The sequence below is a fragment of the Microtus oregoni genome, unplaced genomic scaffold, assembly GCF_018167655.1.
Source record: "Microtus oregoni isolate MIOR12 unplaced genomic scaffold, Mior012 000015F_ref0000493, whole genome shotgun sequence".
Classification (NCBI taxonomy): domain Eukaryota; kingdom Metazoa; phylum Chordata; class Mammalia; order Rodentia; family Cricetidae; genus Microtus; species Microtus oregoni.
In genome coordinates this window covers 33,262,495-33,288,422 of record NW_024543074.1, presented here as the reverse complement: position 1 = coordinate 33,288,422, position 25,928 = coordinate 33,262,495, and the positions used below count along the sequence as shown (strand labels likewise).

General features: G+C 46.2%; 1 protein-coding gene across 4 annotated transcripts in view; it reads right to left on the bottom strand.

The window, feature by feature from the left end:
• The window catches only part of Arhgap44 (Rho GTPase activating protein 44), a 160,272-nt gene extending 135,383 nt beyond the window's left edge, over window positions 1-24,889 (bottom strand). For all 4 annotated transcript variants that reach the window (XM_041664142.1, XM_041664143.1, XM_041664146.1 and 1 more), the window contains exon 1: window positions 24,522-24,889. In XM_041664142.1, coding sequence (XP_041520076.1) covers window positions 24,522-24,574 — 53 coding nt within the window. In that variant the 5' untranslated portion in view covers window positions 24,575-24,889. The remainder of the gene's footprint in view (window positions 1-24,521) is intronic.
• Between the last annotated feature and the right edge of the window lie 1,039 nt (window positions 24,890-25,928).

Sequence of the window (25,928 nt, the reverse complement as noted above, 5' to 3'; positions counted from 1 at the left end):
TTCACCACAACCTATCACTAGATCTCTAACACATGGCACTGGAAAAGAGAAAACCCAAAGGCAATGATTTATACTACTCAGAAAAGAAAGATAAACACTATGCTCCTGACCTCTCTTCTGTTCCTCTAGCTAGTATTTAGAGATCAAAGCACTGGTCAGATAGCCACTGCTATGGTCTGTAGGGTTGAGGTTCAGGGAGAGCTACTGGCCCCGTCCTCATACAACATGGAGAATGGTCTTCTAATCATGATTATTATACAGTGCAATGGATTTAATTTTCCTTGGGGGTGTGAAGGCTGACAAGTGGGAATACATGAGACCAGTACACACTGAGAACATTTTATGTGAACAACCTTTTGATGAGTTTGTGAACAAAAACCAAGTGTGCAAAATAGTCTAGTCTCAGAATCCCAGTTACGCATGAATGCCGACCTCGTTTGCTCATTGACATTCCGGTGAGTGAAAACATCTGGAGGCATCAAAGTCCTTACTCATCAGTGTGCTCTCATGAATGTGTCTTCTTATCAAGTAGCCCAATTCTCTTGTTGATTTAAATCTGACTGAGCCAGAACCTTCAGCTGTCCAGAGCTGCCTCTCCTAACTCAGCTGTTTGTTCACACAGATCCTAAGTCCTCCAAATTGGTAAGATTGTCACGAGGGCCAAGTATCTTTCCAAATACAGACTAATATCTAATCGGCATGCTTGGGAATAGTGGGATTAGAGCAATGAACCACAGTCAACTCCTGACTTCGTCCATGCAGCCAAGAAGCATGTATCCCTTCCCACGGGTCTTAGGACTTGGGAGATGCTGGCTGAAAACAAGAGGAGGTAAAGACGCACACACTCGGCTTTCCTGGAACTATCACAGTAGTATGATATAAAATCCTCACCACTCCCTCTTCTTTGCCACGCTCTACATTTAATTCTCGCTGCTTCACTAGCCACTAGGAAAGCCTGCCATCACTGGACACCGTACGCTGCACCATGCCTCAGCAAAGAAACTGTGCTGTTGGGAAAACACACTGACTGTAAGCAGAATCTCTTTCTTGCTATCCTCTCTCTCCAGCACGATGGCTCTTGAATTGCATACATGCGTCTCAAGGACAAGATTCGTCTTGCTTATTTATATAATAATGCCAAGCAGTGATTTGACAAAGTTTGCCAAATCTACTTCCTGGGCTATAACCCTGAAATAAACCTCAATCTCAATTCCCATAAGCATGGAAGTACATTCCCTACCTACCATAAGGAGTGATCTTTTTCAATTTTAGTTGACATGGAAGTACATTCTCTACCTACCATAAGGAGTGATCTTTTTCAATTTTAGTTGACATCTCAAAAATTATATTAGGAAATGTTTAGCTGCACACGAAAGCTTAAAGGACTTTTAAATGAGTACAGTGGTCATTCATTTCAGACTGCACACATTTTCGTTCATCTCCCTTTTAGGACTTCCAGGGATCTCCACCACAAGAGAAAGCGGAAGTGAAGGAGAGCATCCCCACCCTTCCCAGTCTTAAGTGGATGCAGTGCACAATTCCAGCTCTGGGTGCTCTGGGATGCCCTTTATCAAAGCCCCTCACTTCCAGTTTGATATTTTATCACCAATGGATCTTGAACTTTACGAGATGTGTTTCCTATACAAGTTGATATGAGCATATGATATTTCCTCCATCAGTTAATTTATTGTGGAAAATTACATGAACTCTTTTGTAAATGTTAGACCAAGCCCACATTCCCAGGGTAAGCTTCCCTTGGTTATAGTGTTATTCTTTGATATACTGCTATGCTTGATTGGTTGTTTTTAAGAATGGCTGCATCCACACCCTCAAGGCTAATGCCTACACTTTCTTGTAATGTCTTTGTCCTGCCTTATCAGCAGAGTCAAGACAGGCCTCACCACGTAGTGGGAAGTATCCTGCTTCCTGAAACAATACAGTAGAATGGACATTATTTCTTTAAATGTTTGGCAGACTTTGCCAAGGAAACGATGTAGATCTGGAGTTTTCCCCCGTTTCTTCATGGTAACAAGACCATTCATGGTTTCATATCCTTTATGCGGACTTTTGGAAATTTGTGGGTTTCCATAAACTGTGACATTTTATCTAACTTGTTCAGTTTATATTCAGAGTGGTTTAGGGTACCTTTAAAAGCCCTTAAGTGACTCACTGAGTAGAGTGGCAGCCTTCTTTGACTGATGTCATATTTTGTGATTTCTCTCTTTCTATAGTTGGCCTGGCCAGATTAGGTATACTGACATTCTCAAAATATTAGCTTCTAGTTTTGGGTTTTCCTTCCCACTCTTTTTCTGGGTTCTATTCTAACAAGGATTTCCATTCACATCTAGTATTTCTTTCTTCTGCTTAATTTTTAACTTATTTTGTAATTTTTAAGATGAAAACTGGAATTAATTTCTTCTATAAAACAGCTAATGCTATGAAGTTCCAAGCTTTTAGCACACCTCACAAATTTTTTATCTTTATTCTATTTCAAAATAATTTTATGCCCTATGAAATGTCCTGTTTAATCTGTGGGTTATGTAAAAGTTTGAACACTGTTTAACATTTGGGGTTTCTTTATCAAGTCATTGTCGATTTCCACCTGAATTCCACTGTGGTCAAAGAACATACTTTGTATAATTTTAAGTTTTACAATTTGTTATGGTTGGTTTTAATTGAAAATGTGGCCAGCTCTGTGAATGCTTCATGAGCACAGGAGGGAACTATGCACTTACTGCTGGACCCAGATTACTTACGGTTCTTTTCAGTTCTGCCATAGCCATCGCGAACTTCTCTGTAGTGAGAGCTCTAGAGTAACTGAAGGGAGTGTTGAGATCCGGAACTCTGTGATCCATCTGCTTCTCCTCTACTGCTGCCCAAGTTTGTACCTAAACACTGTTCTCATATGATGCACAGGAGAGGCTGTCATGTCACGCTGGAGAGAGGGACCTGCCATTTGTGATGTGGCCTGTCATCCCTATATCAGTCATTGGTCTGGCCTGGTGTGTCTCACACATTTATAGCCACTCTGTCTTTCAACCGTGCATACTTAATAGACTTTTAGTAATTACAATTGTTTTCAGCAGAGATGGTTGGACTTCCATCACAGAAAACCACATCTGCAAATAATGATGGTCTAGAATTTCTTTCTACTTTTCATATCTCTTTATCATGTTCAAGGACTGTTCATGGTATACACTCCGAAAGACAGGGATGGATATGCAATGTTCTTATCCTAATGTAATCCCTCACCCCAACCTATGAAAGTTAACTGCAGGTTAAGAAAAGCATAAAGCACCATTAACAGAGTGCTGCGTGGCTACCTTCAGATGCTCCTAATTGAGGAAGGCCATCTTCACTGTTAAAGCCCACAGCTTTACAACGAATGAAAGCAGGAAAGGAAGGAATAAAGAAGACCATTCCTGGAGTTCAAATATGCTACAAATTCAGAGGCCCAATGACACCGGCCTTCTACTGACATTCTCTTAGTTGGCTATCTTCCTCCTCAGCTCCCCCTTCTCAATTACACTACATTCTAAACTAATCATGTCTATAATCCTGCGCCCTTTTCAACTGCCCTCAGTTCCTCCCACAACCTAGCAGGCCCCATGTCAGTGTACATCCAACCTTCCCAATGTGGGGCTACCAGCCCCATAGCAGCCACTTCCTCCTACACACTCCATCTGCCCCGCAAAACTCCTATTCCCCCTCTCTGAACTCTGCTCCCATCCTATGCACTGCCTGCGTGTCTCCTTATTTAACTGATCTCTTCTTAAGGGTTCACTTTCACATTTCTTGTCCTCCACAAAGTCTCCCAAATAAGAAACAGAGAAACACAAGTTTTTTTTTTTTTGTAATCTTAGCTTCATTCACTGATGGCCAGTTTAGAACCTGGGCAGCATCTGGCACTAACTGGGCACTAGTCTACTAGTCATACGCTTCGATTTGGAGTTGTTGTTCTTAACCTTTACTTGGCTGGCCCGCCTCCTCAAAATTGGAGGTCCAGGGGCTCCACCTGCTTTACAGTTTACACTGTCCTGAGATACCTGGTGATGGGAACACGCTCTAGAGAATTAACACCTGCGCATTTTTTTTTGTGCTTGCACAAACCCATGGGATGTGCTTATGACACCATTAGGTGATAAAATCAGGGATTATCATAGTACACCCAAGCCTGTTATTTACTGGAATGTCTCTAAGCAGCATGTGACTGCACATCTACCATGGGTCCCAGTGATCACTGCAGGTTCTGCCTCAGATCCTTCCTATCCTTGTCACCTCTTTGGATGTCACAATGTCTTGTTCACTGTTCCAGCCTCCTCTACTCACCCCACCACCACCACTAAGACTATTTCTGTATTTCTATTTCTCCCAGTACTGAACACAATAAGCATTCGCTGCCTGGGGGTGGGGGGTGGGGGTTGCTCACGCCCCTTCATGAATGAGTATAAGGAGAAGGTCTTTGCAAGGGAATGCAAAAGGCACCTACCTATATATAGCCCTGCTCACTATAACCACTCGCAGCATAACCGCTGGGATACCTCCTCCGCACCCCTCTCTGTTATAGTCCACAGGACCCCAGGAAGCAGGGAGAATCAGGGAAAGGAAGGCGGGTATCTTTTCAAAAGTCAGAAGAACAACCAGCATCAGAGCCCTTCTGCCTTGGCTTCTCTGGAAAGCCAAGAGTGAGGTGCAAAAAAGAACAGGCACGAGAGGCCCAAAGCAGAAGGGAAAGGGTCAAGGGTCACTGGATGTGGGAAAGTCAGGTGGTTTCCTCCCAGCAACCTGACCCAAGCAGTTAACCATTTTAGACAACCTACCAGTTTAAAATGTAAAACAAGTATTTTGAAATTAAAAAAAAAAAGCAGGGAGAACAAATGAAAGTAGAGAGAAAGCTGGAGGTAAAAGGGATTCGAGGAAGCAGAGGCAGATCCTCAGCAGAGGACTGCACCCAGTGTGGACACTGACAAGACGGGGATGCGTGGTTTGGCATGCTGCCCACTGTCCAAGGAAGGGCTATGAGAATCTACAGGACCCCATCTAGAGGGACACACGCACTTCAGCCTGGTCTGGAAAACCAAAAGAAAGTCTGGCAAATGCTGCTGCGGAGAACGACTGTACGCCACCAGGACCCCAGTGCAATGGTGACTTTCACCCTCATCCCTGAACACAGGGCAGACACAGCTCAAAAGAAGGAAGATTTACACAGCCTGTGTTTCAGAGGCTTCAGCCCATCGTGGTAGGGAGGGTCCAACAGAGGAGAGCAGTTCATATCATGGCCACCGGGGCGAAGCAGCAAAGAAAATTACAGGGCAGGACAAAGCCCCAAGGACTCATCCCCCAGTGACCACCTTCCTCTAGCTTCCTCACCTGCTCCTCACCAGGCCTCCACAACACTGCCATGTTAGGAACTGACCACGTCTCCACAACACCACCACGTTAGGAACGCGCCACGTCTCCACAATACCACCACGTTAGAAACTCACCACGTCTCCACAATACCACTATGTTAGGAACGCGCCACATCTCCACAATACCACCACATTAGGAACTCACCACGTCTCCACAATACCACCACATTAGGAACTCACCACGTCTCCACAATACCACCACGTTAGGAACTCACCACGTCTCCACAATACCACCACGTTAGGAACGCGCCACGTCTCCACAATACCACCACGTTAGAAACGCACCACATCTCCACAATACCACCACATTAGGAACTCACCACGTCTCCACAATACCACACCATGTTAGGAACCCGCCACATCTCCGCAACACCATCATGCTAGGAACTCACCATATCTCCACACCATCACCACCCATCAAAATCTAATGGTGATGTAACAGCCTTCAGAATTCAACCACTTCTCAAAAGGTCCTCATCTGGCAACAAATCCTCCAGGTAAGAAGCTCTAGAGGACATTTGTATTCGAGCTATAGTATCTTTTGAGAGAGAGAGAGAGAGAGAGAGAGAGAGAGAGAGAGAGAGAGAGAGGTATTGCTTTTACAAGTATCGCCAGCAGTTTCCAATATCTGAAACCCAAGGCGAGAGGTCATTACAGCAGTGAGCCTCAAGGAGAGTCGGCTGCAGCTCAGTGGGCCAGGAGAAAAGACAGCTTTCCTGTATCACTCTGAGCCTAGCATGTTCAGTCACAGCTAGGTTTGATGACTTGACACAACCCTACACATACTTGGAAAGAGGGAATCTCAGCTGTGGAACTGCCTCCATCAGAACAGTCATTGGGCATTTCCCTAACTGTTGATTGATGTGGGAGAACCCAGCCTGCTGTGGGCAGAGCCTTCCCAGAGCAGGTGAGCCAGAGTTGCCTAAGAAAGGTAGCTGAGCGAGCCAGTAAGCAGTGTTCTCCATGGCTTCAATTCCTGCCTCCAGGTTCCTGGTTGAGCTCCTGCCTTGCCTTCCCTCAACGACAGACTGTAACTTGTAAGCCAAATAAGCCCTTTCCTCCCCAAGTTGGTTTTGGCCAGTGTTTACCATAGCAACATAGAGCAAGCTAAAATACTCACCCCATGAGTCTTGGCAGCAGGAGCTAAATCTGATGCCCATACATTTGTGTGTGCTTAGCCAAGAACAACGGTACACACAGCGCCCATGCATGCACAGCATGGACAGAATAGTACAGGGCAGCTCCAGGGAGACCCACCCGTAGAAACCAACGATGACAGGTAAGATGCCCAGGAAAACCAGGGACCCAGTCACCAAGGGTCCTGACCTGCCTGAATGTGATCTGCCATTTTCTAATCTGTGTACTGAAAACAAACAAACAAAAAGAAAAAAAAAAACCAGCCCTCTAGGTAAGGAGGCTTTCTAAACCTGCCATGTCAATTCCAGGTCTACTGCTTTGGTTAAGAAAAACAAGGTATTTCAAAATGCCAAAAGGCTATGCAGACTACTACCTTGGTTTTGGTTTTGTTCTGTTTTTAAGAGTCAAACAAGCCCATGCATGCAGTCAAAACTGGGGACTCCCTTCCCTGTCTCAGTTATCCAAAGGTGCTATGAAGAGTCGTTCTATTCTCCCAGGGGCGATCCATGCATTCACAAATATGGTAACCACTCGTGTTTAGGAAGCTATTTGCTCGGATGGACTTTTTATAGAAACCAGGTCAGACACAACATAGAATGTCCTTCATCTTGTTCTCCCATTTGTCAGCCTGTCTCTGAGATAACTGCTTATTGATGCATTTAGATCTGGTTCTGATAGCACGCAGCCTTCCGACTATCTATCTAATGAGTTAAGGACTAAATTCTACACACATATATCTTAGGTGTGTGTGTCTCCTTTGTAACCACACAGTTTCCTGACCTATGTTTACATTTATGTTTCTTCTTCATCTTCATCTTCTTCTGTCAAGACTGCATACTCTCTTCAAAGCCCAGTTTCAATAGGTTTCTGTTCCCAGGCCAATTGATTCTAAAAAGATGTAGTGATGTTTCCATTCTCCCAAACAACCTAATTGTTCAAGCTATCATGGGTACAATCAAAACACAAAAACCAACTTCTGCAGTGTCTTGTGTCTCGTGGTCCCTACTGGAACACAAACTCCTTAAGGACAAGACCCTGTTTTATTCCTCTGGGTTATCCTGAATACCTCACCATCAACCCTACCACAAAACATGTCCTACCTCAGGGGAGCTAACCAGGGAAAAGGTACAAAGGCTCTCCTGCCCTCTCTCCTCAATGCAGGGTAACTTTGAACTTATTTTAGTTCTGGAAGTTAGCATGGAATCTGATGAGGTCATCATGAAAAACACACCACCATGCAAATCCCTCTGCCTAGTCCTTTCGTGCTCTTCCATGTATGCAGAGAGATGCTAAGAGTGCTTCTTAACAAACACTCTGTGGCTTATTCTCAGGATCTGCTTTCCAGGGACCTAAGCTGTGGCACTGGGTTGCAAATACATATCCATTTAATGGCATCTTTGCCCCACGAACAGGCATGCCTTCCACTATCCCTGGCCCCCTGTGATTGGACTATGTAATAGCAGAATATTAATAAAGATTTGTAAACTGTGCTTTAGAGTTAAAGACAAATTATCTCTAAGGTTTCTAAAGATATGTCAGATTGTCTTCAAGCCCAGAACATTTTTGGCTCCACTGAAGGCATGGTTAGCTACATATTTAGCATGGGAAACTTCAATTAAGAAAAGCATTCTCCGGTTTGGTTTTTCCCTAGGGAGGCAGGAGCAGAAGGATTTCCATGAGGCAAGGCCAGCCCAGACAGTATAGCAAGCTCTAAAACAGCCAGCCAAGCCTATAGAGTGAGACCCTACCTGAAACAATCAGGTGATTTTAAAAAGCCCACCTTTGAGGGACTGGAGAGAAGGTTCTGAGGCTAAGAGCACCTGTTGCTTTTGCAGATGACCCAATTCAATTCCTAGCAACTACTGTAACCCAGTTCCAGGGAATCCAAAAGGCAAACAAAGGTTAACATTCGTGCATACAGGCAAAACATCCATGCATACTAAGTAAATAAATCTAAAAAAAAATTATTCACATTTGAGTCCTTTCAGAATAATCCAGAGGGTCTCATCACCCCATTCTTGAAAAGGACCCACAAAGCACCAGAGTGGCACTAAGCCCCTATCTATGTGAATGTGCACAGCTTTCACCCTAGTGGAGAAGTCACAGCAACCAGAAATCAAAACGGGATGAGGCAGGTCGCAGGAGAGAATGAACAGAACTGTGATGCCTACAGAGCAGCCGTGCGGGGACACTGGGAGGGCTGAACTCTGAGGATAACTGTAACCGACTGTTTTCTGAGCCCTTACTAATTCTATACCGTGGACACTGTGCCCAGAGTGCAAAGACTTGCCGAAGACACAGCCCGAAGCAGAACCGTCCATGTGAACTAGTGCTCTGGAATGGAACTGCTGAGATAGGAGAAACAAGGCTTGGTCAAAGATGAAACCACCTGAAGAAGAACACGTGGCCTTCCCTGGCTGATTTTCCCCAGGACACAGTCCACAGATCACTGGGTTAAAGCAAGTCACTGAGAACAGTGTTGGCTCTGTAACACAGTGACCTCACCTTCCTTTCTGTTTCTTTGTTGTTAATTTGGCTTGCTTGCCTTTGTTTCTTGAGACTGGGTTTCACTCCTCAGTGCTGGCTAACCTAGAAATCACTATGTATGATTTGCTGCCATCCTACCTCTACTTTCTAAGTACTAGGATTCCAGGCATGTGCCACCACCCCCAGCTGTGGCTTTCTCTTTGCGTGTGTGTGGGGGGGGGTGCATGTGGCATGTACTTGTTAGTGTGGCTGTGCAGGCACACATGTGTTCAGGCACCCATGGATGCTCAAATATCTGGAGTTCTCACAGTTAGTTTTGGAAACAGACTCTCTCACCAGGCCTGAAGCTCATCAATTAACCAAACTGGCCGGCCAATGAGCTTCAAGGTCCTCTTGTCTCCACTCCACCCCTTTCACCAGTGCTGGGGTTACACTGCCACCCTGTTCGGTTTGGTTTGGTTTTAACATGGGTTCTGGGTAGTCAAACTCAGGTCCTTGTGTTTGGAGGGCAGGCACTGTGTGGACGAGCCACCGCTTCTGCCCCTGGTCTTCCTCTCTGCTGAGCTCTGACTTCACTGAGGTGCTCATCCCTCTACCACAGTCCCTTCTCTTCGGTTCTGAAGGCGTCCTGATGGATCTGTGCCTATTTCAGTGGGCAGTCTGAGCCCCACCAGTCCACCACATTCCCTCCCCTGCCCCGTGGTAAAGGTCAAGTGTAAATATGGTAAAATGCGGGCTTAGATTACATGAAAGGACTTTTTTTTTTTTTTGGTTTTTCGAGACAGGGTTTCTCTGTGGCTTTGGAGCCTGTCCTGGAACTAGCTCTGTAGACCAGGCTGGTCTCCAACTCACAGAGATCAGCCTGCCTCTGCCTCCCGAGTGCTGGGATTAAAGGCGTGTGCCAGCACTCTTATCTCCTGAGCAGAGCCTTCTAGGTGGTGCCTTTCCCTGTCTCTGTGACTGAAGAATGTGGAAGTAAGTCACCTGTGTTTTGCAAGCAACCTCAGTTCTCACTCAAGTCTTTGTTAGTGCACCAGGAAAGGGGTTCATTGTGGCATTTCCACACATTTATATCATTATCCTTTGTATATATTCACCCCCACACAGTCCCCTCCCCCATCCCTCCCAGCCAATAATCTCCTATATATTCTATACAGTCATGTATATTCTTCTACCCTCTCTTTATCTCCTTCCCACTCATTCTGACAGCTTCTCCGTCTCAGAGTACCCTATCTACTTGTGTACCTTCCATATATAGGTATATACACATATAGCAATGTAAACACGGATTCTGCATGAGAGAGAATGCAGGATGCTTGTATTTCTGAGTATGACAAAGCATAATAAATGACACCAGTAGGACTCGACATGTAAGCCTCGGTCTGCACAAGCAGGCAGAGCCTCCAGACGAGCAAGACGACTTCTGGTGCCATCCACTTTGCTGCAAATGACACGACATTCTTCCTTACAGCAACTGTATTTGGACCATGAAAAAAAGCCCAAGAAGGCCAAAATACTAATGAAGAATAAAGCAACGAAAACCGGAGGACAACAGGAGCCCCCAAAGCACAAGGTGTTCGAACTTGGCCCACCTCTGGATGGCCTGTCATTTGAAGTAACACTCCTTTACAGCAAGGTATCTGCACACTATGCAACCGTGCAGTGGGCTGAAACCTCCCTCACACGGTTCCCAATGAATATTTTGGTTTTCAACCCATTGTTTCTTTACTGCATAAGCTACACTGAACAAGAATAGTCATTACTGTAACCAAAGCATTCCTAGAGATACACATCACCAGGCTTTCGTGACTGCAGAACCTGCCGGAGCTTTAAAAGACTGTCAATTTCTATCTTAGTTTGCTTCCTATTGCTGTGATAAAACACCATGACCAAAAGCAAACTGGAGAGGAAAGGGTTACTTCACTTACAACTCTGAGGTCAGCCAAGAGCTGAAGCGGGAGCCATGGAGGAATGCTGCCTACTGGCTTGCTCTCCAGGGCTTGCTCAGCCTGCTGTCTTATACAAGGAGCCCAGGGGTGGCTCTGCTCACAGTGGGCTGGGCCCTCCCACATCAATTATGAGTCAAGAAAATGCCCCCAGAGAGATTTACCTATAGCCAACCTGATGGGGGTAATTGCTCATCTGAGGTGCCCTCTTCCCAAATGGTCCTAGGTTGTATCAAGATTTAGAGAGAGAGAGAGAGAGGAAGAAGGAGAGGGAGAGGGAGAGGGAGAGGGAGAGAGAGAGAGAGAGAGAGAGAGAGAAGAAGAAGAAGAAGAAGAAGAGAAGAGAAGAGAAAAGAAAAGAGAAACAATCTAACCAGAACAATTTCGAAGATAAATTAGTGGTGCACAGAATTTTCTACAGTCCTAAGAAAACACTTTGAAAACTTAATATAGAAGAAAAGATATAGTCATCCAAACTGTGTTCAAGACTACAGTGTAAAGTCAGGAGAATCACCTCAAGGCCAGATTAGGTAGAAGGGTCCCTGCAATCACTCAGGCTGCAGACATGAACTATAGTTATGACACAAAAAGGAAAAGGTGCAGACAAGCTGAGTGGGGTGACATACTTTTGCAATGCCAGCGCTCTACCAATGGAAGCGGGAAGTCTCAAGTTCAAGTCTAGCCTGAGCTACACCCAAGATCATAGTCAAAGGAGGAAGAAACATTACTTCAGGGTTAGAGTCACAGAAATCAACCAGGATAATAAAAGTAAAAATAACTTCCTTAAAAGTCAAGAGATCCTAGCAAGCTGGTCAAAGTGGGTGGGTTCCAATTCCACTGCCTATAGAACTCAGTCAGCATCTGGGCTTGCTGAATGGCATCACTCCTTCCAATGACATGACCCAAGCTTGACCAATCAGACTCTGGTCTGTGCAGCTTGAATGACCCAGTGACAGCACATAACAGAAAGCCCTCCAGTGTCTTCTATCCCCTGTGACCAGGCTCTCACGAGCTATTCCCATGATGCACTGTTCAACTTTTCCTTTGGTCTAGAGAGTAGTCCCCATCCATTCCCAAACAGAGCACAGTCTGCTGCTACAACAAGAGAAGCCTGGTTGCCCATGTAGAAGCCCTGGTCCCCGGGACTGATTGGTGCTGATCACATTCCAAATGGGGCTGGAGAGGTGGCTCAGCAGTTAAGAGCAGAGGATTGGAGTTGTGTTCCCAACATCCACCTCAGCAGCTCACAGCCACCTGTAACTCCAGCTCCAGGGTCATCCAATCCCCCTGGGCTCCTAAGGCACTTGTTTCCTCTCTCTCTCTCTCTCTCTCTCTCTCTCTCTCTCTCTCTCTCTGGTGTCTGTCTCTCTCTCTGTCTCTGTCTCTGCCTCTCTCTCTCTGTCTTTCATGCACACAAACATGTATGCATGCATGCAAGTGCACACACACACACACACAACACTAACACACTCTGGCATGCACACACATCCTTAAAACTCTAAAAATGGAAAACCCTGGTAGCAATGAAACACAAGAATGAATTCCTCTCGCATTCTCCACAGTAGTTCTGACAGAAAACAATGGAGCGTGCACATCCACAAAGCAACAGAATTCTGAAGCGTTTCTGCATAAAGACATGATCACCATCATCAGGAGTCTCCTTATCCAGATATATCACAATTACATGAGCATCCTGAAAATAAGTATCACTTTTATAGACCAGATTAAAAGATATTAGGACTTAAGGTAAAATGCTAATTAACTTGGTTTCAACATTATATACTTTAGATTTTTCAGTGTCTCTCATAAATATCCATTAAATTAGGTGGCTTTTGTTTATAAAGAGAGAAGCAAGTCAGCATGAGGGCTCAGTGGGTAAAAGCATGTGTTGCCACACCTGATATGCTCCCAATATGGTACATAAATGTGACAAGTTTTTAAGATAGATTAAAAAGTGAAAGATAGAAATTACCATCAAACCCTCAAAAACATGATTAGCTTCATTGATCTAAAAGTCACTTCCCAACAGCAGGCTAGTCTATGCCACAAAATGAGGTCTCCCATCATGTCCAGAACACTAGAGATGATCTGTCCCCCATATTTGAAACCAGGGCTCAAAAGAACTGCAAACATGTTGCATTCAGATCCAAAAAGATAAACTATTACAAGAAACTATGACTACAGTTGCTCTCATTGAGTCCCGGAAGGTTTTCAATTTTGTTGTTTGTTTCTTAATGAAATGTGTGTTTATTTCAAAGACTCCAGATGCCAATGTACAAGCAGCAGAAATCACAAATGGCTACTGGTCCTGCAGGCTTAACCTTCCCTCTCTCCGGACTTCCTGCCAAGCTTTCCTATGCAGTTAGCTTTAGCATTGGGACATCACCTCTGAGTGCACTTCTGGATGCCGTGTCCTTATCCTACAATCTTCTCACATTTTCCCGATGTGAAGCAAATGTTAAAATAGTTGCAACTATGTCAACACAGAACTTACGCCTTCACTCTGTTCATGTCGGACATCCTCTCCAGTTTCCCTACTGCCACCATTAAAGCACAGCAGATGTCGCCCCCAGGGTCTTCCCTCACAGGCTGCGCAAGCAGCAGCCACAGCACTCTGTCCTTCCCCGTGTGGAAAGTGGTGGCACTGGCAGAACGGAGGTCTGTCAAGTAAACGCACAAGTTTGGGGTACACTTAAGAGACAACACTCACTTCAACAGTGGGAATGCACACACTGATGATGGGGGCCAGGGAGGTCACTGTGAGGCCAGAGCCTGGTCTTCTTGACGCAGCTGTTAGGTTGCTGTTTTGTCCCGAGCTGGGGAAGAAACTGCAAGGCTTTTGCAGAAATACAGTCTGCCTTCCCAATGGAAGGCAAAGAACCTTCAAAGGGTGCTTTTCTGCCCCTTCTGCTAACGCTGCTTAAAGGAAACACAGCAGCGAATATTCTATTGACAAAATTTCATTTATGCGCTTTGTGGTTAAGGCTCCATACAAGATACTCCATTACCTCAAGGAAAGGAGACAGTTTTATTTTTATTTAAGTCAGGCGCAGTTAATTAGCATTTCTAAAACCACCTAGAGCAGTGGTTCTCAACCTTCCTAATGCTGCAGCCTTTTAACACAGTGCCTCATGGTGTGCTGACCCCGGCCATTAAATGATTTCATCGCTACTTCATACCTTCATATCCAAAATTACTTCATAACTTGCAGCTTTGCTACTGTTATATTTAATATATATTTATATCATAACATAAATGTCTGATATGCAGATGATCTTTGGCAACCCCTGTGAAAGGGTCATTCAGTTGAGAACCACTGACCTAAACTACAGGGACTTGGGACCCTGTGGCTGCAAAAATATGGTACTAGGGAGAGAGCAGGAGGCCTCCATCCCATCTGGGCTCACTCCACTCAGGAGGCACCTCAAATTTGGCCCTGCTGGTTTCCGCCTCTATTTTTCCATCTGCAAAGTGGGTCTATAAGCAGCACTCGATCCATAACGAAGCTACAGTGAGAAGAGTCCTCGCCAGGTATCTCAGCCAGGCTTTTAGAACAGGTCTTGCAGCCTTGTCTCCCCTTCCATGCCTACAGCAAGGTTGGCTTTCAGGGCTGTATCTGGAGTGAGGTGTGGCCAGCTGTCTTGTTCTGGCCAATGAAAGGGCAGACGTGGCACATGTTGGAAGCCAGAGTGTGATTCATGGCAGTCTTGTGTCCTTTTCTTCTACCATGGAGGCAACTGTGGAACAGAGGCCAGGATGGCTTGAAGCGAGGAGAGTTGTCCTCACTCTATGGGCCAGTGCTGGGAGCCACTAAGATCTGGCACGCTCTGACTGTTATATTACTGCCATTACTGATGCCATGAATCATGTTCTTAGTTAAACACAGAGAAACACAGGGCAAAGACAAATGGCCATCAGTTTCAAGTTATAAGTTTCAAGTTCTCAGGAACACAGGTAAAGGGGACCTGTGGGTCATATGCTGTGTCCAAGAGACTCTCAGCACAGCGAGGGATCCTGTAATAACTATAATCTATTAGCTGCTTATTATAAACAGGCATTACACTAAAGATATTGTATTTACTATTTCACTGAAGCCCAGCAATAATCTTATGAAGTGTCATGTCATGGTGGTAGGATGAGACTTTCTGTTCCCTTCATTACTCCCTTCTCTGTAGAAAGGGCATTTAAAAATACCTTTGTTAAAACTAACTTTGAAGGTGAACATGGCAGTAAATGCCTCTGACTGCAGCACAAAGGCTAGGAGTAGCAGCAAGAGCAAGGTTGTTTTCCTGATGTTGGCGCCTAGGGAGGAGCTGAGCAGCTCCTTCAAATCTGCAGCGGGGAGACAGTGCAAGACTCAGAGACAGATGTGCAGAAAGAACGGGGAAGCCCTGGTGATGCAACTGGGAGGGGGTGGCCAGGCTCCGGTCACTTCCAGGGGAACTTTGTGACTGTCTCTGGTCTCTCACATCAGAGCCACCTTTGTGAATTCTAGGTCAGAGACGGAAGAGTCAGAATGCCAAGAAATGTCATTTCTCCATTCTCTCCTCACCTTCAGCAGTGCCCAGGAAAGAGTGGAGGGAGTCAGAATCGATTTCCAGACCCCTCACAGAAAAGCAGTGACCTTGAGAGAGTTCACCTCCATCTCAATTCATTTCCCATGAGCCCAAAGGGACGGACTGTGACATTATGTTACTTGAGTTCCCATAGCAGATCTGACCTAGCCTCACATATAGCATAGGACATTGACTGCTCAGAGCAGGCAAAACAAACCCAAGGAAATCACGAGAGAATTCAAACGAGAGTAAACTATGCCTAAAAACAGATCTTGAGGGTGGGGAGATGGGGGCAAAGCTAGTCAAGGGGAAAAAGCGAGACATTCACATTAAACCACATTGGAAGTCCAATTTATATGCAAAGTCTATTAAACTTGTTTTAAACATCAAAATCATAATAAAATGAATATTTTAAGAATGTGTTACTCAAAGTGATTCAAGGGAGGAAAAAAAGGAAAACATGACTAGTCTAATGGCCAGAGAAGAAAATGGAAACCTGCCAAAGAACTATATCCAATGAGTGTCCTTGGAAAACTGTTCATGAACTTCAAGGAATGAGAAAGTCCTGGTTTCAACACTCCTTAGAAAGGAAGACTGGAGAATCCATTTTTACACTGTTACTAAAATGTGAGAGACAGAGCAAAGATGACAAATCCATACAAACAATAAATTTAATCTAGTCATGCACAAACAGCCAACAAACCACAGTGTGCAGGAGAGGAGAGCTCAGTACTGGAGACTCTTCCAAAGGCCAGGGACACACGCGGCGTACACTAACCCTGACTGCCTGAGTCTGATGCTCAGAATCCACAGGCTGCATACTGGAAGAAGAGAATTGATTCCCACAAGTTGTCCATGCACACATGCAAACATACACATATAAATAAATGTATGTTAAAAGAAATCTCAAACTAACTACTATGCGCTTTTATTAGAATCAATAACAAAGGTGCCTATACATCACCACAATATCATAGTGCCTTTCTTTGAGCACTAGACAATGCAATTAGACAAGAAAAAGAAGTAAGCACAAACTAAGAAGAAGACACAAAACTATTACTTGTAAAAGATACATTGATCTACTGGAGAATCCTGTAACCGAAGTTCTAAATTGTTTAAGGTCAATGGAATAAAAAAGAGGAAGAAGGAAAGAGAGAGAGAGAGAGAGAGAGAGAGAGAGAGAGAGACAGAGCGAGAGACAAAGACAGAGAGAGAGAGAGAGAGAGAGAGAGAGAGAGAGAGAGAGAGATTCTAATCCCCAAAGCACAGCAACAAGTCTAAATCATCCAAAAAGGAAATCATGAGCCAGGGGCACTGAAATCATAACCAACTACATGAGAAAGTGACAGACAAGCTTAAATAAACTGATGCTTCCTTGAGAAGCATGCTTATGGTACCCAACTCTGCAAGGACGGTGAAGTCTCACAACACCCAATGTTACAAAGACAACAACATCTCCAACCCACATGTAAGAAGATGTGGATAGGCGACGAACACCTTCCACAGGGCAGACAGGAAAGTCTCCAGTCATAGACTCAGAGCTCTGATGACTGGGCCTTGGAACAGCCCTAACAGAAGCTGGGGTGCAGGGTCCAGCATGGCTCTGCTGTTCCCTCAACACAGGGGCCTTAGAATGAGAATCAACTTACCACTGCCCACCACTGAGCCCACCTCAGCTTCCTACTGGAATTGATTAAGGCAAGCAAAGAAACAAGTCAGAAACCCTCAAGCACAGACTTGTGGTTTGGGATTTTAAGGACCTAATAGTGGTACTTCAGTATTGTACATATGAATTACACCATCCACTTAATAATAGGATAACTAACTTAGAAACAAGAAGGACCCAGAAAGTGAAACATGACTTCTAACACACATCACACATCAGAATGGATGGCTGGAGAATTCCAGACTGGATGGTAAAAATCAAGGCCTTCCAGAAACTGTTGAAGATGTTTGAGAGTCTCTATATTCTGGGTCTGCTTATTAATCAATAAGCATAAACCATAAATTAACAAATCCCAAACACAAATATTAGATTTCTTTATGAAGAGAAAAACAAAACAAAACAAAAAACCTAAACCAAACTCTGAAAGCACTCGGGAACTACAGGGAAATGTGCACACAGGTGACTAAGCAGGTACATACTGGGATATTAGAAATTACCTAAAAATCAAGCAACGTTGTGAACATAAATTTAGGAAATTAAGACAAAAACAAGTGCAGGCAATTCAGAAAAAGTGATAAATATCCAGGAAAACAAACAAACAAAAAAGTTCAAGCTAACTAAAAGCCCAAGGATTTTGCCACACACTAAAAAAAAATCATATTAATTGCTGATAGAGCTGGGGAGAGGGAGAATTCTACAAAGGATGGAAAAGCAGTGCGTGTGTGTGTGTGTGCACACACACACACGTGCACGAAATCCACACATTCACATAGTATTAAAACCTCACATGCTCTCTGATCCAACAGTCGCACTTCTGAAATGTTGTCTTAGAGACATAAATAGGTAGGAGGATCAACAAGGAAACCAGTTAGCTATGGTGGACTATTAGATACCCTAGAACATAATGTTATTGATTATATGCATATATGTATCTGGTATGAGAGCATAATCAAGATAACATGAAGGGGGTCAAGAAGGTTACAAGAGTACACATAATACGGTCATTATTCTTTTTGAGAATATACAGTCATGTACCCATGACGATGTACGGATCAACAATGGGCTGCAGATACAATGGTGGCTCTACAGGACAGCATCACCAACAGTAGCAAAGCACTCTCTCCAGGAAGCTCACACAACCAAGGTTTCACCGTGCTAAGAGACTGCAGATGCCCGCTAACAGACTGCATCTAAGAATTACTGTGGCTCCGTGTAGAGAATCCCTAAATTTCCCCTTTTTTCCCAATGATCCCTAAGTCTATTATTTTTCTATGATGGACATTACTTATGCAACTAAAAATCATGGTTAAAAAATGAATTCTGTGGGAAAATAAACATTTATTCTAAAAATAATCTCTACAGTTAGAAAGTGAAAGCCACATCTGCTCTCTGGACAGAAAGGCGAGTTTCAAACTGCTGGGCACCACAGCCTCCCAAGGCAGCAAGGGGTTGGAGGTCCACGAACCGGAGGAGAGCTGGGCCCTTTCACTCTCTCCCCTGAACCTGTTCTCTGAGCTCCAACATCCTCAGCTCTGAGCCAAGCATAATTTCACTGTTTACCGTCATTGCGGAAAGAGCATTTGAAATAATCTGCTCTTGACTACTAATAAAAGAGATGATTACAGATCCCTCTAAAACAAACAACCACAAATTACTGTTTTATTCACGTGGCTACTAATTTACTTTCTTAAAAAGCCACAGAAAAACAATGCTTCTTATCACCCACTATTACAAGATCACCAATCAGGGTTGATGAATTCCACCAATGGAGGGAACTGGGAGGGGAGATGATGATTAATTGCTACTCAAGATTAAAAAAAAAAAAAAAAAAAAAAAAGGCTCCCTCACAGTGACTTGCAGGTCTGGGCTGAGAGAATTCTGCAAGAAACCCAGGCAGCCTCCTGCTGACTGCAGAAACCAGGCCAGCAAAGGGTAGATGGGGCAGGCCTGCAGAGTAAGGAGTTCGGAGGACCACTGGCAAAGGTCCTTCTCTCTGCCTCTGCAGCCTGTCAGCAGTGAGCCAGTCCGTGTTGTTATGACACAGCCACACCTCCCAGGAGGTGGGGCCTGGGCTCCCAGGACTCTACTGAAGAATTCTAGGGCACAGTCTCAGGTCTGGAGAGCCCTGCTGCACTCATAGAAAGTGGCTGCAGACGCCTGCATTGGTCTGCGAAGTCCGAATCGCAGCCAGCAAATTGCAGGTGATGACTAATGAAGACTTGTCCTGACTTTCCCCTCTGGTCCTATTGATTGGCTGGTGGCTTTCAGATGCGCGCTGAAGGACAAGCAGTGACCTCAAGGAAAGGGTCCTCAGTGGCTTTGGCCAGAGCATAAAAGCAGGGCATGCCAGAGCTCCTACAAGTTGTATGGCCTCACACCCAGCCGGGGACCACTGGCCAAGGCCTGAACCGCCTGCAGTTCAACTGTGCAGTCGGTGCTGCGGCAGTGAGGCTTGGCAAGGCTGCAGGAGGAACCAAGCCCTCTCAGCTCCGCCTTGCACGCTAGCGAGCAGTCGAGGAATGGAAAGCAGAGCTCTGGAGACGAAATTTGTTCTTCCACCCCCAACTTAGCACCTCTAAGCCCACACAATCCAGTGCAGCCCAAACAGCCTTGCTCCTACCTACAAGTCCATCGGCACTTGCCTACTCTTGAACTTACTGTCCTACAAGGGCAGACCGGATGCAGAGCTGCTGGGCAGTTACTATTGGAATCCATTTTTAGGACTGTGTATGTAGAAGGCTAATGTTTCCTGGAGGCTGAATGGGAGAGCTTTAAAGGAAAATACTCAGAACCTGAAGGTCCATCCGATAAGCCCTTCATCAGGCCAGGCTTCCTTCAACCTCATCACAGCCCTCTAAGATGGGGGTTTGCTGGGCTCCCAACATGCAGACTAGAAAAAAAAAAGTCCTCAGCAGGGGCTGATTTTTGCTTCTTGCATCTCCTCTTTCACCCTGTAGATCTCTTGGGTGCTAAAGTGTCAGCTCAGCACTTTGTTTCACCCAACACAAACCAGATATCACTTCCAAGAAGAACACTGACTCTCAGGATGGGTAACATCCCAGAAGACACTGGACTGAAGATTTAACAACAACAACAACAAAGCAAACGGTGCCACGTATGTGGCAAAAGCTCAGCCCTCCTTTGCGGCCCCCAGGCCAGCAGCAGCTGCCCCTCAGTCCTCTAGGCAGCCACTCCCAGTACAAACTCAAAGCAGCAGCGCCAGGTGCTCTCCCTCATCTCCAGACTATCCAGCACTCCTCTACTTACAATGCATGGATCTGATCCAGTTGCCAAGGAGTTTCAGAGAACCTTCTACATGCCAAATTGTATCTGCCCCCAGGGGGCACAAAATCAAGCCAGGAAGATGATCGACAAGTTAAAGATTACACTCCAAACGAACCTTTAGAAGCACAGCACACCCGTAAAATTCAGGCTCCGGTAAAGAGGACTGTTTGCCCGGCACTGTAATATCCTAGAGCAGAGGGTGTGTGGCCCATAGGAGACAGCCGACCACCTTATACTGAGTGACTGAACACGAGCATGCCATCTAAAGAGTTGAATACCGGCCCAAAGATCCCAGAGATGCTCTCCATTAAGCTGAGAACCATGTTGGGCATTTTTCTGTGGTAACATCATCGCCATTGCAATTCCTGTATCTCCACAGGGTAACCTCCATGATTCCCATTTTGCTAATAAGAAAACTAATGTGCAGAGAACCAATCTCAAGATTGCTAAGCACCCAAGCAAATACGGCCCACTTGATAACAAGTGTTCCAAGCCAGTAGGTACAGGGTGGCCAGGAATAGCTTTCCAGATATATGGGGAAGACCAAGGCAGAAGCAAGTGCACTGTCTAGAAAATATTACCAAGGCAGGACCTCATGTATCCCAGGTTGACTTTGAACTCACTAGGTAGCCAGAGATGATCTTGAACTTCTGATCTTCCTGCTGCTACCTCCACGTGAATTATAGGTATGAGTCAACCCAGAGCTTCACACATGCTAGACTAACACCCTACCAATTGAGCACTTAGCAACTCTTTTCACAGTTGATGTCTAGTTAGAGATGCCCAATTCAAGGCAAAGTACTAAGAACCCAAGAGTATACTCGAGGGCAACCCTTACACTGTTCAAAAGACATAAGCCAGTTCCTACAAGTTTTTCATTTGGAATAATCCCAGAACCTGCAAGTTACAGAAAGTGAGCTATGTGGGGGGCCATGGAGAAGGGCAGCTCTCAAGCCCACCTCTCCTCCAGAAATATGGAAAGTCACTACTTCCAAGACCATAGGAGTGAGAACTGAGCGTCTACTAGAACTACTCTCTACAAAACACTTCATAACACAGCACCCGCTGTCCAAACTTCTAATCCTTCGGAAGCCTGAAAGAAAATGGTCCCCATAGGGAGGGGCATAATTAGGAGGTGTGGCTTTGTGGGAAGAAATGTGTCACTGTGGGGGTGGGCTCTGAGGTCTCCTATCCTCAAGTTATGCCCAGTATGGATCACAGTTCACTTCCTGTTGTTTGGAGATCAAGATGTAGAACCCTCAGCACCATGTCTGCCTGCACACTACCATGGTCCCACCATGATGATAATGGACTAAACCTCTGAAACTATAAACCAGCCCCCAATTAAATGTTTTTCCTTTATATGAGTTGCCATAGTCATGGTGTCTCTTCACAGGAATAGAAACCACAACTAACACAAGCGCTATGAGTGGCTAGTGAATAAAGATATTAAGAAGCAAGTCCCGGCCCTTTCCCCCATGCATCGGGTCATGCCTCCCAACATCCTCAATAGGAAGAAGAACCCCACGCCACCCCTTCATTTCCCTCATGGACCAGGAGGAAAATTTTAATCTTGGCAATAAATATTGACCGAGCACCAACTGCCTACGAGGCGCTGCTGTGTGTCCTTGGCATGCAAGGGCGATCAATACATTCTATGGGAGACAGATGGGCAAAAATCAAAAAGGTACAAGCTTTCAAGCAGCGGTGAGTGCTGTGCAAAAAAAAATGAAAAAGGTGATGGGCAAGAGCTGGGAGCGGGGGCTACCTGAGCCTGCGAGCCAAGTCCTGATGGATGAGAATGCTATTTGAGAAGACCACATCCTCAACCAGGCAGTAAAAGTTGGGAGTCAGCAAGAAAAACAGCCCTACAGTGGAACTGGGCTTGACATGTCTGAAGCACAGGAGACTAAGTGGCAGGGGTTCAGGGTCCAGGAGAAGGGAAGACAAAATGAGCATATTGAGACAGCGGGGCCTGCCGGTTCAGAGGTGGTCATGTAGGTCACTGGAATTTGGGGACTACCAGATGGAAGGCGATGGCCCTGGGAGTGGTGGGGCAGTGGAGCATCATGAACTAAGTTTTGCTTTAAGGGTTCACTCTGGACTTCATCAAAACAGATACAAGTAGGGCCTTGGTTTGTACAGGTTGGTCATCCATACAAGAGCTCCAGCAGCCCTGAAGATGAGCAAGGTATAACCATGGATTTAACCATTCTAAGAATGTTCTTGCAATAAGTAAGACCATTTTTAAAAAAAAAAAAAATCCGATTTGTCTTTGCCGTTTTTCATTTCCTCCATGAACGAAGGTGAAAAAATAAGGTTACTATGTCCATAACTCAAAAATCTCACAACTTAACAAGTCCTGAAGGAAGATCGAAGACTCGGGTTTCATGAAGGCAGCATGAATGCTTTTTCCCCATGACATTTAGATCCTAACACACACACACACACACACACACACACACACACACAACACTCCAAGACCACGAGAGACAGCAACCCCTGACCACTGCCCCCTGAGATGTCTAACGCCATCACATAAACCAGATCCCAGAGAGTAATCCAGAAGCCAAAACAGTAAAGAGTGGTCAGCCTGACATCCCCTGTACCAGGAAAACACTATCTCAGTATCCAACATACCAAAGACGGTCCACGTGAGGCTATATTTGTGGCAGTACCATGCCAAAAATCTGGGCTAATCTGACTCTGCTATTCATAAATTCCCCCTCATGTTAAAGCACATGTGTTTGGGAAGGGGAAAATGAATCCAAGTCTAGTTTAGACGCTGTTACTTGGAAACCATCTGGAGTCCCAGAGAAGCCACCACATCCCCTGCCCTCAAATGCCCACTGTAACTAGGGCAGTATGCTTCCATGGAGTTGAGACATCCTCGAGTCTCCAGGGAAGTCCCCCACCCCCACCCTACCAGGTGCCAGCTCAAGCTCCACTTCCCACCCAAGAAAGGTATTTGGTTTCTCAACAAACCTGGCTGAGCGCACTCCACGTGTGAAGCTTGCACTTGAATTGCACCTGAGGCTGGGGTTCTTTGCTCTCTGATTGCTTTAAATCGCACACCTAAATTCCTTTGACAACCACTGAGAAATTCTTCCCCAGTCACAAGGATTCCATGAAAAGAATCCCCTCTACCTAACAAGCCTGTGTTTCGAGCATGTCTAGCTTTGGAAGAGACCCACCAGAATCCTTATGTAACCTTAATAGATGTTGGCACCCCGCAGATCCGCTCCTGAAGACACTGGCCCAGATCTAGTCCATGTTCACCAAGATGAACAGTCTGGGTCCTGCAGATTCCCAGGGCCGAGCTGTACTGAACTGGGAGGGAGGGAGGGAGACTGTCCCCATCCCCTACCTGGCTGCGAGCCTCTTGAACCTCTCGTCTTCCAAGGGAGCTGAACCTCTCTTTCTGCAGCCTCCCTCCCTACACCTCGGTCTTGGGACCGAGCCTACAACAGCGCCATGCCACCAGCACCTTCCCCCTCCCCGCCATCCTTTCCCCACCCCCAAACGCTAAAGAAAAGCGGCCAGGAAAGTGATCCAGCATCTTAGACAGTCACAGTCCCTGAAAACAAACACGTCGCGGCGGGGAGTGCGGGTGGGGATGTCGACCAGGCCCGACACTACCCTAGGACCAGAAGCAGCCCTGAACTGGGCACAGGTAGGGAGGGATATCCGGAGGCAGCCAGCGACTCAGCAGCCACCAGCTCCTTCAGAGCAAACACCTGTTTCCAGTAAGAATCACGGCCAGAGGGAAAGGGAGTCCCTGGGAAAGGCAGGGAGGGCGAGGTGAAGGGGCAGCTGGGGACGCAGGTGGAGGATGCGTCACTCTCTGAGCTGGGCAACCCAAGCCTAGACCAGCCGGCGGGAAGCAAGAAAGGGTCCGGTCAGGAGAGGAGAGGTCGCGCCTGCCGGCCCCAGGAGGAACGCAAGAGCTCCAGGCGGGGCAGCTCCATCACCTGTGCCCGGTAGATGCAGCCCCACGGGCGTGCCAGCCCCAGGCAGCCAGCCGGTGACCTACCTGCCCACCGTCTGGTTGGCCAGCTGGCGCATGCGGTTAAACTGCTTCTTCATCGTGGCCCCGCTGCCGCGCTAGCCCGGGAGCTGGGGAAGGACGGAGCTGCCCGGAGCCCGCCGCAGGGTTACATGGCTCCCGCGCCCAGCCTCCTGGGCGACGGCGGCGGCGGCACTGCGGGGCCTGGGGAGCCGCCTGGCCCGCGCCCAGCCTCCCGAGAGCACCTCCGCCTACTCCGCCAGTCGCATCCTTCTCTGCGCCACGCCCGGGGCCGCCCTCGGCGCCCGCCGGTACGCCTGGGCTGCAGCCCCTAGCCCGAGCCGGGCGAGCGAACCGGGGAGCCTCCGCAGGCTGGCTGACCAGCTGGCCGGGTGGTCCCCTTGCGCCTGTGCGGAATGTGCCGTGCATGCTGGGACTTGTAGTTTTCTGCTCCCACCTTTCCTCTGTCCAAAGTTTGCAAGGACAGCTTTAGTGCAGAGGTGGGAGAAGGCAGTGTTGTCAAGGCGTTCAAGCTTTAGCCTTCTAGGACAGTAAATATTTTCGTGCTTGAAAGGTGAAACCAAGGACACAACAGAAAACGGAGTGAGCATCTGGCTCCTATTGCTTCTCAAGAGAATGTGAGACGTTTTAGTGCTGAATTCAGAGGAAGACATGCAAGTGGGATGTGCTCATTAAATTGTATAAGGTCACCTTACTGGTGTTCAGTTACAGGGTTAAGCTTGGCGCAAAGGGGTTTCGAACTAGGCATAGCATGCATCCCAAAATGCCATCCTTAATCGTCTCCAAGCCTAGTAGGTAACCAAAGCTAATATAGGATTGAATGAGTGACATCTTGTCTACTGGCCCAACGTGAGACAGCTCTCTTGTATGACTTAGATTCTAGCTTCATAGCTGTGTTCATCTCCTTTCCACTGCCAGACTATGAACGGGCACTGGCTGGGCAGCCACTGGTGCCCACCAGCTTGTTGAAAGGAATTGTGGTGCTCGACTTAAAAAGTGGCAGGGAACAGATAACAGCAAAACGGCTCAACAGGTAAAGGTGCTTGTCACTAAGCCTGATGACCTGCGTTCAAGCTCCAGAACCTACATGGTAAGAGGAAAGAGACTTCTGCAAGTTGTCACACACACACACACACACACACACACACACACACACACGCATGTGCGCACACATAATGTTAAAATATTAAAAAGAAAGAAAATGGCACATGATCCCAATTGGTTGTCATCATGTGTTTCAAGTAAAGTCAGAGTTGTTGGGCAGCAGAGGCTCTGGATCAAACAGATGTGAGTTCCCCCTTAGACATCCAAGTACCTAGTAATTATAACTTTAGGGAAACTGCTGGGCATCCTTCATCTCCAGTCTCCCCATCTCTGATAGCAATCACTGCTCTCCAACAGACAGAAATAAAA